We start from the raw sequence: 19,706 nt of genomic DNA on the forward strand, positions 1-19,706 counted from the left end.
ATGTCTCGGTGATTACTGTATGCTTAATATCTAGAACAGCACCTAGCCCTATTCTGCGTAGCTGAATTGTCGAAGAAATGAATAGATAAGATCTAGCCAGCCACTGTGGTACTGAGTGATTGAAGAGAGATGTCAAGTTTGGAAAGGGCCACAGAAGCCAAGTTAGGAAGACATTGCAAGTTAGGACTCTGCTCTCTCAGTGATGTACATTTGACATATTGGCCTATCATTGTAGCCAGTGGTCCCAATAGGTTTTGTTTTTTTTTTTTCAATTTTAGAAATTTGACTTTCTATATTGTATGATAGAATTTTAAAGTGGTGTGTTAAACATGCTGTGTACAACCACATCCTCATAAGTGACTTACTAAATTCATGGTGTGATTTTGCATGAGGAGTTCTATCGTGATATAAAATCTATTGGAAAGTTATCTTTTTTGAATCTGCGCTGTCATTTTAACATTTGACATTCACGATAAAATCCTGGAGATGTGTTTCATAGTAATACTTCGAATTTCTGTCAGATAAATAAGGATTTAGAGAAATAAGAAGAAATAATTATTTAAATAGTTTTTTCTTCTTTTTGTGTATCATTGTATACAAGTTCTTGGTAGAGAAGGAAGTCACAGTAGACGCAACATAGAAAATACGTTAAATTGTTGAAGTATTTCAGCACTGTTGAAGATTTTCTTATAGTTTTTGTTACAATCTTGTTTTGCATGTTAACTTTTCATCTATTTGTGTAAGACAAGTTTTCTGACAGCTTGGAATGCTTTTAATTTTTTTTTTTAAGATTATTTGTTTTCATTGACAGTTTAAACATAGTCTGAGAGTACTGACAGGACTTTACAGAAAGTTCTGTGAAGAAGGAAACTTTATTTTATGTAAATGTATTTCTCTGCCAACTTTCCTATACACAAATACATCCATGGGAAATTTCTACCTTGACTAAGAGTAGGTCACCCTTAAACATAGCATTTATAGGAAAAGAAATACAGAAGGAGTTAACTCATCCTCCTGTCCCAGACATGATAGACATTTTAGCCCAGCTTGTGTTGTGAATTTAACCTAAAGAGTCTGACATTTCCCCCTGAAACACCCTGGAGCCCTGCACTGATACCTGTGGGAGAGCTACTGTGTGGTGAAACCACCTTGTTGCCGAATGAGAACACATGGATCCCAGCTCCAGGTTTCCTACGGAAGAACCCAGTTTCATCATTGGCCAGAAAGGGAAGCTGTTACCTTCGCAACTTCACAGGATACTTATGAGGGCCACATGAAATAATGCATACGGAAGGGCTTTCCTTATTGATAGACAATATGAAATGCGGAGTTTGCATTTTTGAGTCGCATTAATGGTAAAGCGGATCTATTTTATTAGACTGTATCACACATAGTCTTGTTACATTGGTTAAAAAAAAACCAAACCTTACTATAAATTGCGTAATTTAGAAGATGGTTCTATCTCACGGACTAAGGTTTCCTTAATAGCAGGTCTCTGGTGTATTTTAGTTCAGATTTATTCTTTGAATTTCCAGTTCCCATTTTGTCAAAGATAGTATATTCTTTGAAATAACAAGACTTGAAAAGACTGATGAACTCTAAATTTATTGAGCATGTGAATAAAGATATTTATTCACTTATTTAATGTGCAAATAAAGGTAGATTTTTGACACTAAATCTTAAAAGTAGTATCCTTAGCTTTTTATTTTTTTATTAGGCTTTGTGAACTGATTTTCCTGTGCTTTTTAGACTCAAAAGAACTGAATATCCACTTTTCATTCTGAAACTTCAAAAATCACTGATAAGTACATAATCTAAAATTTAAAGCTTTTTTAAACCCACAAAGTTTCCCAGGAGAGGATTAACAACTCTATTGGACTTTGAGATATTTCTTGGAAGCAGAAAATTATAATACTCTTTAACCCTCAGATGAATGAAAAAATTCAGTTATTTCTGACTTTCTGTTTAAAAGAGAGTTGCACTATTTGTATTTAAATTTTGCAATTATTCTTAGAGACACTTTAAATTAGAGTGAGCTTTATTCCAAAGCTTTGCAAGAAAATTCTGATTTATCTTTCAGTAGAGGTATGTTTTCATGAAAAAAGTTGAGAAAACTGATGTGAATCAGACAAACGGTCTGTTTCATAGTCTTTCTTTGGCAGTAACGTCACTGATACCCCTGTGTCCTCAGTGACTCTCACCTTCAGACAAAATCCAAACTCTGTAGCTTGATAATTAAAGTCTTCCATGGCACAGACCTCGTCCTACTTTTCCAAGTTCTCATTTTTTTATGATGCAAATTTTGTTTATGCAAGATTTCCCCCAACATTTAGGTAAACAGAATGTCCTTCACTACCTGTTTTGTCATTCAAAAATCTACCCATCTTTCAAGGTTCAGCTGAGGCATCATTTCCTTCTTGAACGTTTTCTGTGAACTCCTGTGGCACTTATTTATGTTAACAATTCTCATCTATTTGGGACCTGACGATAAACTGTCATGTATTGTTATTTAATTTTGCGGGTCTGCGTATATTCTTGTACATTCTACCTTCCCGCTTTTTATGTTCAAGGGACCCCACTCCACCGACAGCTTTTTGAGGATGTTGGCCACTTCATCTGTTAATGCTGGTTTCTTCTTACAGAGTAACACATATCTCATGACCTTATTCTTCGCCCCCCACCTTTAAGGTCTCAGGAACAACACCTGCTTAACAAGGTAGAGAATAGTTTTAGGGCAAGCTGTCATAGCGAGAGTTAAGAATCAAGTGGTATGGTTGTAGGTTAACTACTGAGAAACAGTTTCCAGGGGAAATTCATCATCTGAACATTGGGTAGGAGTGAAGTGAGAGGAATGACAGGGATAAATAGAAATGAAAGAGTGGGTCTGTGGATCGGTGAGTGAATAGATTGGAAGTGGCTAGAACAAAGGTGTGATCTGAAGGGAAGAAGAAATAGAAGGTCAGATAAAGGTGGTGTTTAAAGGGAGGGATGATGACATATTTAAAGTCAAGAGTTGACATTTGATGCAGTTTAGGAAGAGAACTATTGAAATGTTCTAAAGATGACTGACAAGGTTAAATTGGTTTTTAAAGGAAGATTAATTAACAGCTTGGTACTCGCCTTCTCTAAAACCATCTTTTCAAATACATTCATTAAACATATTCTTTTATCCTTTTTGCTCTGTATCTTGTGTGGCTTGCAGATAGCCTGCATGCTGCAAAGTCAACATTGTGCTTTGATTTCTTTGGACACTCTGCCAAAGTATTTTTTTTAATACACTGGTTATTCTCTAATAATGAATTCAATCTTGCCTTTTTGATTTCTGTTTCTCACACTGCATAATGTGGATGTAAATCTGAATGTAGTGTTCTGTGGTCTATGGGACTGTTTTAACAAAGCAACTTAATCTTATGTTAATGGCAAAAGAAAAGTATGATTATGTAAAAGCGTTCCCTCTGTTAATTTTAGCTCAGTTTTTTTTACTTAGGGATTGTACTAATCTCCTAAGCTTTTCCCTGAACTAAATACATTAACAGCTCCTAATTAGGCTTCCATTAAACCAGATTTATGGAACATCACTAGGAAAAAATACCTCCAGCAAGTATTGACTTATATTTGGAAAATAAAAACAGCTTGTAAGGGTATGGCTCTAAATATAAAAAATATTTTACTCCTTCCCATAAATCATTTTGAAAGAATAACCTATTTACTAGATACAGAATTCTGGGTTGACAGTTTGGTTTTTTTTTTCCCAACCCATTACGTTTGTCACTGTGTTGTCTTAGGACTTGCATGGCTTCTAACACGAAATCCACTGTAATTCTTACCTTCCTTTTCAGTAATGTGCGTTGCTGTTCTTCGTTGGTTTTGAGCTGCAGCAATTTGAATGTGATGTACCTAGATGCAAATTTTTTTAAAGTTCATCCTGCTTAGTTTTCTCTTAGCTGTTTGTATCTGTGACTTGGTGTCATTAATATTGGAAAATCTAGGCCACTATTTCCTCAAGTATTCTTTCTGCCCCTTTCTGTCTTCTCCTTTGGGAGTTCCGGTTCTATGTATTTACAGTGTTTGATGCTGCCCACAGTCCTTGGATTCTCTGTAGTGTTTTTTGTTCTCTCTTTATCTCTTTGCATTTTGTTTTAGGTCCCATCTATTAACCTTTTTTCAAGTTCACTGATTCTAATAAGTGTATGACCTTGTGGTTTTATGTTATATTTACTTGATGACCAATAATATCAAGCATCTTTTTCTGTGTTTACTTGCCTTCTGCGTATCTTTGGTGAAGTATCTGTTCAGCTATTTTTCTTATGTTTAGAATAGTTTGGATTTTGCTTGTCCAAATCATTTTTGGATTGTTTCACGATAACTGGTTTTTACCTGAGTCGATGCTACTGCTATTTACTTAGATGGTGGAAGATAGGAGGAGGAGGAGGTGAGGGGCAGAGTTGTGCTTGGGTCATGTTAAATTTAGGATCCTTATTAAACACACAAGTGGACATGTTAAAAAATCAGTTGGATATTAATCTGGAGTTTGCAATATAGGTTGGAACTAGAGATATACCTTGGTAATTATTGGCATATAGGAAGCATTTAATTCTGTGGGATTGGATGGAATTACCTGGGTTCAGGGATATATATTGGGGGAAAGGGCTACTGAAACAGAAGCCTGGGGCAGGCCAACAGTTAGAGGTCGAAAATATGAAGTGAACACGCACGGCAACTTGAGAAATAGCGGGTATTGAGGTATGAGAAAAAATTATGCAGGTATTGAGGTAGGAGAAAAAAGTTGTCTTTAAATCCTGAGTAATTTTCACTCTCCAGAAGTACCTAACTGGAGCCTCATTTCTCAGACCGCCACGTAGTTCTCAGAGCCTTCTTTACCAGTGAGGTGTAAGAGAGACATCAAAAGAAAAGTCATAGGGAAAAAGAGATGTGTCAACCTCTAAACTTTGTGTTCTTGCTCAGTAGATGGGCCTGACCACTTTATCTGTCTTCCCCCATTACTCCCTGTGCCCCTCTCTGATTTAGTGTTCTTCTTTGCCCTTCTACCTGCCATTTTATTAAATTTTACTTATGTATTTGTTGTCTGTCAACTGTAAGTTCCAAGGGGTCAAGGACTTTATTTTGTGAACTGCTTTCTTTATCCCTAGTGCCTAGAATCCTTCCTGGTGCATAGTGGTTGCTGTGTAAATATTTGTTGAGTGCTGAAAGCAGAAAGCAGTGTGGTCAATCTGGTGACAAGTGAGTGGAGTTGAAGGTAAAGAACAAGGTGTTTGGAGAACTTTGATAAGAGCTGTGCTGTGGGGACAATGGAGCCCCAACTTAAACAGGCTGAGAGAATGGAAGCTAGGAATGGAGCTTGTGAGTACGGACAACTCTTTCTAGAAGTTTTATAGTCAGAGTGAAACAGCACAATGAGATGATAGTCAACGGAGCCTTGGCTCAAGAGAGGTTTTTCTAAGTTGGTGATAATAGAGCATATCTGTATGATGAATGATTCAGTAAAGAAGTATCTGATTCAGCTGAGAGGAGGATAATGACACACACGAAGTCCTTGAGAGGACAAGGCCTGGGCCGCCTACAAGTAATAGAAGGTGGAAGGTTGGCCTTACATAGGAGCAAGGGAGGGGAGGTAGAGGTTACAAGCTACAGAAACAGGGAAGTTAGATCTGAGCTGACTTTTGTCTGAATTATTGGGGTAGAGTAGCCCTAAGTCCTTTACTTAAGGTTTCTGATGTAAAACAGCACCCAGTTGTCAGTAAAGGTGTCAGGGTATGCCATAAAGTTCCAGATTGTATTTCTGTTTGGAGTGTTTTTACAGCATAAGAAACCATGCCTTTCATTGGGGTTTGTTTTATGAATAGAGCATGTGAGAGGACTGCTAGCAGTAGACTGCAGCTGAGCGGCCATAGTCCACCTGCTCTAGTGCACACCCTTCCTTAGAGACGTGGGTCTCCTAAGAGTCTAACCCAGCACAGTTTTGTAACACTGAGCAAAGGGGGAGCTGTTGAGGGAGATGGGGGTGGGGTCAGCGGCTGCAGCATTTTATGTTTTCTTCAGTGCTGCTCAGAATTTCAGGGCATATTTAGGCCCAAATCCTTTTGACAATAACAAGGACTCCTTTATGCTTTTTGATAATCCTGGGGTGATTTTTAAAAGCCAGAGGATGGTTTAGGAATTCTATGGCCTGGGTGCTCACATGCACGCACCCACGTGAGGCCTTTGAGAAGTCGGATGAAGGGAGGAATAGGACATGCTGCGTCTACGAGAGAGAGTGTTTGGTTATTGGTATGGTGACAGCCTAAAAGTAAAGAATCCTGGGCAGCCTGTTGGGAATGCTCCAACACAAAACCAGTTCAGATATTCTTAACACAATGTGAGAATTTTGTCCCGGCCAAAGGTGTCTTAATAAATAATATTATTAATAAGTTCAGTTTAAATTTGCATGATTGTTGTGTATCTTTGCCTGGAAAATGTTTCATACCTAGTATCCTGTTATAACAGCTGATCCCATAGTATTTTTAAAATTTATTTTATTTTATTTCAGTTTTACTTTAATTTTTATTTTTTTATTGAAGTAGTCAGTTACAGTGTGTCAATTTCTGGTGCACAGCACAATGTCCCAGCCATGCATATACATACATGTATTCATTTTCATATTCTTTTTTCATTAAAGGTTATTACAAGACATTGAATATAGTTCCTTGTGCTATACAGAAGAAGCGTTTTTAAAAACTATTTTTATATATAGAAGCTAACATTTGCAAATCTCATACTCTCAGATTTATCCCTTCCCACCCCCTTTCCCCAGTAACCATAAAATTGTTTACTATGTCTGGGAGTCTGTTTTGTAGGTGAGTTCATAGTGTCCCTTTTTTTTTTTTTTTTTAAGATTCCACATATAAGTGATATCATATGGTGTTTTTCTTTATCTTTCTGGCTTAAACCACTTAGAATGACAATCTCTAGGTCTACCCACTTTGCTGCAAATGGCATTATTTTATTCTTTTTGTGGCTGAGTAGTATTCCGTTGTATAAATACCCCACAGCTTCTTTATTCAGTCACTAGTCGATGGACATTTAGGTTGTTTCCATGCCTTGGCTATTGTATATAGTGCTGCTGTGAACACTGGGGTGCATGTATCTTTCCGAATTAGACCTCCCTCTGGATATATGCCGAGAAGTGGGATTGCTGGATCATATGGTAAGTCTATTTTTAGCTGTTTGAAGGAATCTCCATACTGTTTTCCATAATGGCAGCACCAAACTACATTCCCCCCAGCAGTGTAGGAGGGTTACCTTTTCTCCACACCCTCTCCAGTGTTTATCATTGACTTTTGATGATGGCCATTCTGACTGGTGTGAGGTGATACCTCATTGTAGTTTTGATTTGCATTTCTCTGATAATTAGTGAGATTGAGCATTTTTTCATGTGTCTATTGGCCATTTGTATGTCTTCATTGGAGAATTGCTTTTTAGGTCCTCTGCCCATTTTTGGATTGGGTTGTTTTTTTTTTGTTATTAAATTGTATGAGCTGGTAAAACCAGTGTTTTTAATCTTGTCTCTGAATCAAGGCATGGTTAGTAGTGACTTGTTTCTAAATCTTAATGTTCTCAAGTCTAAACTAACTGTCAGAAAATGGGGTTTTGGACCAGTGGCTTTTTGCACTCTTAATTCATGGCCCCATTCTTGGTAGCAGAAGTGTTTCCTTCTCTAGAGTTCTATCCTGGACAGTAACTGCCATGGAGTAGAGAACTGGTTTGTTACTTATTTTGAACAGTCCTAACTGCTGCTTCATGGAAGCATCTTGAGTGGACTTAGAAGCAGTTAGCGATGTGCGAGCCCCCACTACCCCATCCTGACTGGCTTCGTAGGATTTTAAAGATGGAAGAGCATATTGGTATTTATTTTATAAATTTATACTAAATACTTTTACTGTGCTTTCAGTTCTTGGTTTACCAGCTTGAGATGGAAGATGGTCTCAAAATTCGTATGCAACTGCTCAGTCAGATCCAGGCAGGTTAGACCGATGACGAGGAGACATGATGTAACGGGTCAGATGCAGGCTCTGGTGAACTGGAGGGTAGATGCATCACCGAAAAGGGGCAACAGCCACTCCGCTCCAGCTTGTTAAGACCATGTGAGGACATGAGCCAGGTGGTGTAATACCACCCACGCTTTTAAAAGGAACTTGAAATCTGAATCTTAATATAAAAGTTTTCATTTTTTTAGATGTTGGAAACTAAAGAATTTTTTAAATTACAGCCTAAATATATCTGTAGAGTGACTATGATCTACAGGTCATCAATTTGTGACCTCCTGTGGACTCTGTGATACGAAGTATTGAGTCCCCATGGATGGAATGTGAGGAAGACTTGAGTTATATCATTAGAGAGATTCATTCTTTTGTGCTGGACTGGTCTTTCTTCCAGACACCACTGGAAAAGATTAATACATTGTTTCTTAAATTCCAGTTACTTGTGGAGAATGAACTCCCAGTTCTTTCTCTCTATGGAAGGAAAAATCGGGAGCCCTGGTGGTAAGAGTTGAAATCCTAATGTAGGGCCTGTAAAAGTTCAGAGAGAACAGTGGACCCAAGCTGCCAAGTTTGGGACCCCTGTTTGGAAATGTCAGAATTCCTCATAGGCAGAAGCAATTGTAGTGATGCTGTATGTATGTATTTCATAAATTCTCCCAAAGTGTTGCCAGGGTATGCCCTTCATCCTACAGAGTAAATGTTAATAGGGAGAAATTGCTACAAATCTAGTTGATAAAGTGGAGAAATAATTCTAGTAACTTAGCAGCAGACTCATAAAGGAAATAGAGTTTGATTCAATATACAGGTAAAACTGTGTCATCGTTTACTCTGTAAAGGAGGAAGAACTCAGAAAAGCCATTTCTTTTTGGTTTTCTGCTTATGCAAAGATGACTACCAGCAATCATTTTACTACCATAAAAACTAAGACCAAGGGTCAGTGGGTATAAATGTGACCTGTTAAGAGAAACAAGTAATCTGATTTTTTTTGGATATAGATTATTTTGATAGAAATGCTCAGCACTAAATGAATACATCAAAAACCATACTTTATTTTATGTATAGCAATACAATTTACATATTAAATAACACTATAATAGAATGATTTGATATAGTTTTAAACAGAAGAAAAAAGGGAAAAATTTCAGGTTACAAAACCCCTCCCCCCGAACAAATTAAAAAAAAACAACAACACTTTTTCCAAATGGGTCAATGCAACGAATGTATTCAGTGACTAATTATGTCTAATCCTATTGCACAAATGGTCAGTGAAATTAAAAAAACCCAACTTTCACGATCACTGCCTCAAAGAAATAACACACGTTGGATTATTTTGGAATGCAAAGATGGTTCTTGCTACTTCAATACACAGAAAGTTGAATTCACATATCCACCACAAAGAAAAAAAAACTATGACAGAGTTGAAACTAGAAAAAAATTAGCTTTATATGAAAATATAAAATTCTATGATTATATACCATAGATACAAAGTTCCCAGAAGATGCTTATCCAAGCAACAAAATATTTACAGTTTTAATGATTTTAGCTATTTCAGAATGAAGTGAAAGAAACATGAATCGACACGAAGGCTGAGTTTTTTTGTTTTTTTTTTTTAGAAACAATGGCTGCTTGCTAGTTTCAAATGTCCTAACAAAAAAGGAGTCACTACCCCAAATGTTGGAGAGTTGCGACATTTTATAAAATCGACTGTCTCCTTTTCTGGAGATGTTTATTTCTTAAAACTCAAGATATTTTTCTTGAAATTAATTATCCTCTGTAGAAAATGCTTCCCTTTGCAAATATTTAACAAAAATACTAAAAACAGTTTAACAGCTAAGACAAAGTAGAGGCCAAATATCATTATTACAGTTCCCTCCTATTGGTAGCATGCCTTCTTTCTAGAGATAAGTAAAGCCAGTATTGTATGTTAAATGGCAACGAAGGGCAAGCGCAAAGGGGTAAGTGAAATTACAGCTTTAAAAAAAAAAAAAAAAAAAGCAGGCATTTTCCCTTCATATAAAAAGTCACTGGCACCATTTGAACATAAACTTTAGGAGACAGGAGTTGAAAATGTATTTTCCAGTATAACTGCTAAATTCTTAAGACAAACTACATTTTGATTATTATTTCTTAAATTATGATGAACTTGGGTTTCTGTTTCTAAATTTTTTGCTTAGAATTAGTAATACGTATCTTTGGTAAATTGGTATCTATATTTTAATTTTTAAATACAGTATATATGCATTTAAGAAAAAATTCATAACAAGGCAGTTGTGCTGTGTCATTATAAAACAATTAAGGTTATTTGTTGATTTCAGTATGTCACTCTGGGCTATAAACTGCAACAGCCAGACCTTAAATGCCATAGCCTTCTCTGACCTTGCTGGACTCTTCAACTTGAAATAAGACTCTAAAAAGCTCCAAGGCATACAAATTAGGAAAACCAATTCAGCTAATCTTAATCATCTCAAATTTCAGACGTTAATTTTTTTTTTTTTTTTTTTTTTTACTATGAAAGATGATATTGTGGTTTTGGATGCAAGAAAGAGTTCTCTCGATGGCAGTAAGATGTCTTTTTTCTGATGTCCAGCATGGCCACTTCTGATCATTGCAATTCAATTTTGAATGATGTGTGTGCATTGTTTACCTAGAGCTACATTCATACATCCCAAAAGTTAATTTTTATAAAATAGCACACATTAATTTGCAATCGCTGTCTTTCCTACTGCGTGCAGGTGGCAATAAACCTTGTTATGCAGTTAAGCAACATGCCTCTGTCTCAAAGAAAAGGCCATCTTTGAAACACTCTCTGGAAAGATGCAAGCGTATATTTGCCAATAACAAATGAAGAGTAATAGGATACACTCTGGTCAAAGTGAGGAACTGCCCTGTCTTCAGTGAAGTGTGTTTGGTTCACTTTGGCAAGATGGGTAAATAGCAGTTGCTCATCGCTCAGCGGGTCAGGATTTGTAGACTTTGGTTCAAGCCTGCGGTAGACACTCAGTGAATGTCTAAGCCTTCCTTGTAATGTTTCTATTCTATTTACTGGTTCTCTCTCTTTATCGTGATTCTGATATTCATCTAAGAGATGGTCACAGAATTGGACAGTAAGTGAATTGAGCCCTCTGTAAACAGCACAGAAGGGAATACTTGCCATGTGTCTTCTAATCAGTGTTTGTTTTTATTAAGAAAAAATTACAGAGGGACCACAAACCCCACCTTGAATGTTGCTTCCCAAAGTCAAGTCCATTGTGCCATCTACTGAAAAGAGCTCGTATCAGTCCTGCCTACAACTAAAGTAACCTACTTAACTGACCAACATGGTTTAGCCCTTGCCACGGTCTGAAACCTTTCCTGATTTCCCTCAGCCACCTGGCAGTTGTAGTGTTGCTTGCTTAAGTATTAGGTGGAATGTCTTTGTGTCCCCTCTGATGGGAGCAGAGGGGTGGTAAAGGTGTCTGTGTCCCTGGCACATACCATTTAGCAAACTTGGCTCACTTTGCATCTTTTCTCAGCCTAGCCCACACGGTTCATTAACAGTGGACTATCCTGTGTGGCTGAAATCTATGTGATGAAAAGATGAGATGGACCCTGGCAAGCTACGTATGAAAACTCTGCTCAACTGGCTTGTGCGTCAGAACTCCTGGGCTTGGCCTGGAGCCTGTCTCTCCTTCGCAGCTTGGGGCCTTCAGCTCCTCTCTGACAGGCTTCATAGAAAGCCACCTCAAGATAAGCAGCATCTCAGTGCTGGTTATCATGAATGTTTCAGTGCCTATCCAGACAGTATGATAGTAACCAGTGTGGACTTTTTGTTGAAGTTTATTGACATAAAAAAAAACGAAAACCCAAAACCCTTTTCTTTCTAACAGGCCCAGTTCTGGTGATGGCTTCACTTCTGACAGACGTTGTCCCTGAAAAGCAAATATGCAGCAGAGGAAGCAGATCTGAGTAAGGAGCTTATTTTTCTAACTGATGCTCCTGATTTTCCCATGATGCACTGCAGGGTGAACACAGCTCCAAGAGGTCACCTCCTTGGTTGGGCTCTGTAACGATGAGCAGCCTCTCTTATGGAAGTGAATCTGTTGTTCCTAAGCCTAGACTACACAGAAGCACACAACGTTGTCTCCTCCTTTTAAAAACTATTTGAAAATGTCACTATCCCCTTTTACTCAAGATTCTGATTTTCTCTAAGTCAGACTTACCCTGTGTGGGAGTCTGGATAGTCCCAAGACTCTTGCTAATATGGTATTTTCAACTTAATCCTAAACAGGAAGAATGTATACAATTATGAGATTTATTGTGAAACATTTGGCAAAAAAGGAAAGAAAAGAATGTTAGCTATATAGGTAGTTTTTTTTTTATTAGATCGATATACGAGTAATAGGAATATCTTAGAGGACTAGTTTCAAAATTACACACCTGCAGAAATTCTCATTATTCCACCTGCTGTGAGGTATGGCATTAGAAACTGTGAAGCAGTAATGGAAGCTTCACTAAAGGGTTTCATGACTGGAGGTGTGTGAAATATTGCCATTTCTCTTTTGTAAAAGATGGCCCTGACTTTGGGGTGTTGCTATTTCAGAGAGGCAAAATGGAAATAACACACACTGTCCACATAGCTACTGTGAAAACAGTAATACAGAGATATCCTTTATTTTGACACAGTTGGGCATTTTTTTTAAAGCTATGAATATAAGTTTGTAACTAATAAGTGATGTTCACATGAAACAACTCTTAAACCTTCTCATTTCTTAATGGACATCTTCACCATCGTAAATGGAACTCTTTCAAGGCCGTGAGGTTGGCAGACCTTTTTAGTAGCTCCCCTAAACCTGCTATTCTCTAAAAGGATAAGTGTTCATCCACTCCGTTAAAATACAGAAGGCATTCAGTATTCAACAGTGCCTTAAAACAAAACAAAACAAAACAAAACAAACAGGAGAGGAGGACTGAGGAAAAGTACAGCATTGCCTGCTAGTAGAATGCAACTACTTGAGCAATAATAATAATGATTAAGAAAAATCAAGATTCACTGTCCTAACAAAGACCTTCACTGTACTGAATTAAAAAGTAGCATGTATGCAGTCATGGAATGTCACATCAGGGCTCGCTTTAGTATTAGATTATAGGCAGTAACACTGATCATATAGTGCAAACTAGGTAAGATCGCGTTTCACCGTGTGAAATGAACAGAGGTGCAAATGCTCAGTAGGATACCATTAAGACATAAAATGGCAAAAAATAAATATCAAAACTTTTATCAGTGTAAAAAAGTAACTGGGTTATTGTTATAACCTAGAGTCTGGCAAAAAAGGCCTCAAAAAAGTTCTCAGTCTTCAGAAGGTTTACAAATGAAGTGCCCTTGCAGGGTCCCGATCACACCAGAGACTCCATGCTCTCGGCAGGGTCCGATTCATCTGCAATCAGAACAGCACCGTTTTTGTCCGCCGTCATGGGACCATTTCCATTCTCTTTAGTGCTGACCAAGCTGAGCATTGCTTTATAGACAAACTGGTATTGTTCCTGTAAAACAAGAGGGAGACACTTTGAGCCAAAGGACAGCTTCATCACTTTGCCTCAGGTGGAAATGCCGACTCAAACTGTGACTGTGGAAAACAGACTAGAGAAACAGGAGTATGTGTTCATGCCAAGAAACGTCACAAAGAATCACTGGAATCCTTTATAATCCAGACCTACTCCTTCTTCGTGTCCTTTTGATCTCTGCTACCTTGGAATGAATTCTCAGTGTCGACAGGCCACTGAGGTAACAGGATACCCGTATTTTATAACCTGAGAATGCTATACTCTGGAAAACAGTTTCTCAACCTTAGCATTTTTGACATTTGGCCTAGATAATTCTTTATTGTGGAGGGCTGTCTTTTTTAGAAAAATCAATTAATTTTTTGAATTGAGGTACATCCGTTACAGTGTGTCAATTTCTAGTGCACAGCACAATGTCCCAGTCATGCAGATATATACATATATTCATTTTCATATTCTTTTTCATTAAAAGTTTTAATAAAATATTGAATATAGTTCCCTGTGCTATACAGAAGAAATTTGTTTTTTTAAATCTATTTTTATATGTAGTGGTTAACATTTGCAAATCTTAAAAGTCCCAAGCATTTTGTGGAAGGCTGTCTTAGGCGCTGTAGGACCTTTAGCAGCATCCTGGGCTCTACTCACTTAACTCCATCCCCACTTGTGACAATCAAAAAAAGTCTCCAGACATTGCTGAACATCCTTTAGGGGGCAAAATCACCCCCAGGTAAGAACCACTGTTGTAAAGGGCGAGCCGGAGTTTCAACTGATGTTGTACAGGGTTCACAAATAAGCAGAGTACTTACAATGTCTGTGAATACTCCAGGCCTCATAAGATTGATCATTTTTGCAACCTGGAAAACATCCACGGCATTTTCGTTCTCCAGCTGCTGGGACAAGGTGGTCAGGGCACACAGCATTCCTGCTGAAACTGCGCCGTACCTTGGGGAGGAAAAAAAAAAATCGATTTCAGATTCACTAAGCGACTGAATACACTGGAATGAAATTACCATCACATGTGTACATGGAAGGGAAGCAGACTGTATAGAACACAAAAGTGAATGGAATGCGGGGCAAGGGGAGAGACTGAGAGGTGAGCGCACAGACGACATTTGCTGAGTGTGAAATTTCTCAGACTGGCTTTACCAGACGTTTAGCTTGGTACCTTCCATGAAGTGAGAAGTTCAAACTCAAGACTTGGGAGGGCTGTTCGATTTGATGTTGGGGACGAGGTGGGTGATACAATAGGAAAAATAGTATTTGAGAATTTTAACTAGAGGTTATTGGACAAGTAGAAAAGTGGTGGAAGGCTCTGGAAAAAATGTGTTCTAACGATCCCAAGCAGCTAAACTGAACTTCCAGAATATGAATAAAAATGGAAATATGTGGTTAAAAATGCAGTCAGAGAATTCTGAAACCGAGTTTCATATTTAGTAATTATTTCTGGCACTGAAGTGGAACTTTCCAAATATGAGCACCTTCTATAAAATTCTTGGAAAAATACGGTTCTCTTTGCTTCACACCCCGACACAAAAAAAAACGCTGAGCAGGGTAGCACTTTTTCATCAGGCCAGGTTGGCATCTCCAGTTTTTCCCGGAACCTGTGATGGCACATAGTTTCCATCTTAGTGACGAGAAAACAGATGGACTAAATGAATTGTTCAAGGTGGTGTTGCTGGCTGGTAGTAGAAATGAGACTGGAATTTAGATGCTTTGTGTCCACTGTTCTGTTAAAAACGATTAAATAGGCAGTTTCTAAATGTACTGTTATGTGAAATAAAAACATTACAGAGAACAATACAGAGACGATTAGCATGGCCCCTGTGATGCAAATAAGGCCGACTTCTCCCTAACCATCACGCCCACTTCAGAGCTAACTTGTCTAAGGGAAAAACTGTTAGCCGTTGAGGTACAGCCTTCCCAGAGTTAGGAATGTGGGAAGACGTCAGTCAAGCTCATGGTTTCATCTGCCGCACGCACGCCCGACCTCCTCGTTTCCCCACGGGTGGCCGTTTATGTTGTTTGTCCTTGTGCACGAGCGGAGCGGTGCAGAGGGGCCCGGTACCCCGCGTAGTAGTAGTCCCAGATGGACCCATTTTCAGTTCCGAAGATGCCGCCGTATTTCTCTCCCAAGTGGCTGTTACCTGTCTGCACTCCTCCCAACAAGAGAATACTTGTTTCTCTTCATCATTTCCAAGTCTGGCTTCGGCCAAGCTGACGGGTGAAGAGTGTATTTTCCAGCTGCTTTAACTTGCCTTTCCTTGATGACCAGGGGAGTTGAACGTCTTCTGTGTTTATTGACTATCTGTATTTCCTCTTCTGAAATTGCGTATGAATGTATTTTGGCCATTTTTCTATTAGGTCTGTCCCTTTTAAATGAATTTATTGGAGTTCTTTTGTATTTTCTGTCTTGCAAGTATGTTTTCCAGTCTCTTGTTTCTCTTAACATTGTGATCGTTTGTTAAGCTGACGTGTAGCTTAGATGTCATCAAATTTACTGATCTTTTTTGTTCTGGCTTCTTTTGAAACTTGTTTGAGAATGCTTTCTCTAACCCACTAATTAAAATGTATTCTGCTCCATTTTTCTGTTTAATTTTTTACATTTAATTGTTTAATTCCTTGGACTCTTATTCTTGTTTTGATGTAAGGCTGGAGTCTGACTTTAGTTCCTATAGTTACGGATGACCACTTGTCCCCGTGGTTAATTGCATAGTCTCGTCTTTCCTCACTGATGTGACTTGCATTTTTTTATCATACACTAAATTCTCATATACACAGGCCTGTTTCTGAACTGCTTTGGCCCTTAAATCTGCTTATTTTTTATACTGTATTTCCCCGCATTCGTTTAAATTCCTATAGGTGTTTAAATAAGTCATTAATTGTGGAAACTTGCTTTATTAGGTATTGTCTTGGCTGCCTCTACATTTATTGTTTCACTTTCCAAAAATGTTTTATAGAAGTGTAGTTGATTTACAGTGTTAGTTTCAGGTGTTCAGTGAAGTGATTCAGTTACACATATACCTACATAAATGTTTTTTCTTTTCAGATTCTTTTCCATTGTATGTTATTACACGAAACTGAATATAGTTCCCTGTGTTATACAGTAGGTCCTTGTTATACACAGTAACGTGCGTCTGTTAATCCCTAAGCCCTAATTTAAAAACTGTGGACTGCTTCCCAAATTGGTGTGTTATCCTTGTGCAAGGGCCATGCTCATCTTCTCTGTACTGTTTGAATTTTATTATGTGTGCTGCTGAAACGAGCACTGCGCTTTTTTTGTACTTCAAACATACGTATTTTCATTTTCCACTTGTATGCGTATTTCCATAGACCTCCACCCTTCTACGCCGTCCTGTCCCGTTTCACGTTAATTGTGACACTGGCCTGTCAAGGAGCACGAAAAGGTTTGCTGGGGCTTTGGTTAGGCTGCATTGAATATACAGACAGACGTGAGGAAATTAGTATCTTTGTGTTTTTCTGTTCATGAACATGATGTCTTTTCTGCATTTATTCAGGTCTTTTAAAAATAGATTTCACAGTTTTCTTCATAGTCTTTACCAATTTCATTTTGAATTCCTAGGTACCGTAGAGTTTCTGTTACTCTGAAGAATGGCCTCTTTTATGACATACTGTTTGGTTTCAGCTGATCTATAGGGAAGTTACTGCCTTTTCACACGGTGAACGTGCACCCAGCCACGCAGCACTCTTTTTAAGTTCTAATAATTTGTGGATTCTCCTGGAACTTGGCTACATCTTTATCTGCCAATAATGCCACTCCTGTCTCTTTCGAACTTTTATTCTTCTTCCGTCTTTTGCTTTTTACTGCATCGGCTAGGATAGCAATAGAGTTTGCATTCTGACATTGTGAAGAGGTATCGTATTGTGTTCGGTAATGGTGAAGTTTCCAAGTTTTTAATATTGAATAAAAATACTTGCTGTTGGCTTCTGAGAAGTAACATTTATGAAGATAGAGAGGATGCTTCTGACTTCTGGTTTGCTAAGAGTGTTTCTTTTTGGGGATAGGGACTGTGAGTGGGTGTTATTTTATTGTATGCTTTCCAATGTTTATTGATTTTTTTTAAACAGAAATTCCTTTCATAGTATCCTGAATTTACTGAGAGATTTTTTTGGTACCATTTAACTACTTGTATATTCCTAGGATAAATCGTACTTTTTCATGATGTATGTCATTCTTTTAATGTAACACACTGGGCTTTATCTGACAGTGTTTTATTTAGACCTTGGCACCCATACTCAAGTAAGTAACACTGGCCTATCTTTTTCTTAATCAAGGTTACATTAAATCTTCTCTGTCTTATTCTGTGTGTTCAAATGCGGTCCAAACTCAGTGGGTCTTCACAGTTTGAAAACTCATCCTTATATTGAGTTTGTAGTAACCACTGACGTGCGCTGTGCTCTGGGTGCCAGGCGCTCTTACAGGTTCCAGTGTGACCCTCAGAATCAGCCGATGCTGTAGTGCGGTTATTACCCGCATTTGGGGTTGAAGAGGCAGGGCACATCCAGGTGAAGTGGCCGGCCAGGGTCTCACAGCCGGGGAGCCTGGAGCTTATGTGTGAGCCGATACGCGTCAGTGGCTGGGAACAGAGACAGTATATGCCGTGTGTCCACCAGGTATCATTTATTACGATTAGGGAGTCTTAAAATTTATTTCTGTAGAGCTGTAGTTTTAAATGTGTTATTTGTTTTAAAATATTTCTATTTTTAAGCTTTGATTAAAGAAAATGTCAAACATACACACAGGATAGTAACTCCCACAGAGCTGTCGCTTAGTTAGAACAACTATCAGCTCGTAGCCAGTCTTGTTTCATGCCTGCTTCCTCCCCGTGGATTTTGAAGCAAATCGCAGGTATTCTTTTAATAAGTTATAATAAAACTCTAAAAGATAAGAACTTAAATAAACATAATAATCACACCTAAGCAAATTTTAACAATTTTTAAAACATTTGAGAACTACAGATAAGTGGTAGATTTTTTTTTCTTCCCAATGATAGATAAATTATGCCTTCTCTATTTTTTTCCTTCACCATTTCCCCAAAGTTGTATTTTTGGCTAGACTTTAATCTGTTTCCTCCTTGCCCCCCATACCATTACTGTTTGATTTTATGTCTTAATTCCCTGTACTTTTTATGGATTTATCTGGTTCTTTTTGTGGCTTCTTGAGTTGAAACTTACTTTATTTTTAACCTTTTCTCCAATATATGCAGCTCAGATTATACATTTTTTTCTCTAAGTGTAGTTTGACTACATCCTACCAGGTTTTGAAATGCAGTGCGCCTCCATCATTTTTTAAAAATTTTATTTATTTATTTGGGGGGAGGTAATTAGGTTTATTTATTTATGTTTAGAGGAAGTACTAGGAATTGAACCCAGGACACCTTGTGCATGCTAAGCATGCACCCTACCACTGAGCTATACCCTCCCCCCATCATTTAGTTTTAAGAAACCGTAATTACTATTTTTATTACATCTGTACCCCATGAATTAAATTTAATCTAAGCATAAGGGGACTTCAGTGTGTGTATAAGGATCTGGGGCCTCATTTTCATTGTTGGTTTCTCATATAATGCACTGTAATCAATGAATGCGGTCTTGTAAGGTAAGAGTTTTGGGGGAATGTATACAAATTCCACTTATGGTCAGTTTTTATAAACAAAGCTTTTGTGTTTGAAGAGATTATATGGTCATCCCTGGATTCACTTCTTAGAGAATCTCAGTCATCCTTACCTTTTTTTCAGCTGTTACTCCTTCCTCTTTCATCTCTTTTCTCTCTCCGTGGACCTCGTAAACATCTACTTCCATGAGTCTGATTTTGTCCACTCTACTAACAGCCCATCTCTTACTGTTTCCATTTCTTAACCTCTAATTTAGTCCTGTTTCATAATACATGTCTTTAATTCGTCTCATACAGTTTTCCTTGAGCTCTCTGAGCATATTATTTTAAAACCCTATCATGATTGCTTTGTTAACCCTGATTTAATGTATTTTTTGTTCTAGTTCATTATGTTGTCTTTCCTCAGATTCTAGACTGAACTGAGTTTACTTTCTCACTTTAGAATAGCTAGTTTTTTTCTTTTCCCCCCAATTACTCATATTGACTTTTTTTTTAAA

General features: G+C 37.8%; 1 protein-coding gene and 1 non-coding gene across 2 annotated transcripts in view; both read right to left on the reverse strand.

Moving 5' to 3' along the window:
- Positions 1-9,068: 9,068 nt before the first annotated feature.
- Positions 9,069-19,706, reverse strand: part of PTPRG (protein tyrosine phosphatase receptor type G) — a 654,052-nt gene continuing 643,414 nt past the window's right edge. The window contains 2 exon segments of the mRNA XM_032458153.1: positions 9,069-13,559; positions 14,384-14,519. Of these exon segments, the coding sequence (XP_032314044.1) occupies positions 13,413-13,559; positions 14,384-14,519 (283 nt within the window). The 3' untranslated portion in view covers positions 9,069-13,412.
- On the reverse strand, positions 16,737-16,843 carry LOC116657337. Its single transcript, XR_004312458.1, has one exon. It is a non-coding gene; the product is annotated as a U6 spliceosomal RNA (small nuclear RNA).

This window comes from Camelus ferus, chromosome 17, assembly GCF_009834535.1.
Source record: "Camelus ferus isolate YT-003-E chromosome 17, BCGSAC_Cfer_1.0, whole genome shotgun sequence".
In the NCBI taxonomy this organism is placed as follows: Eukaryota; Metazoa; Chordata; class Mammalia; order Artiodactyla; family Camelidae; genus Camelus; species Camelus ferus.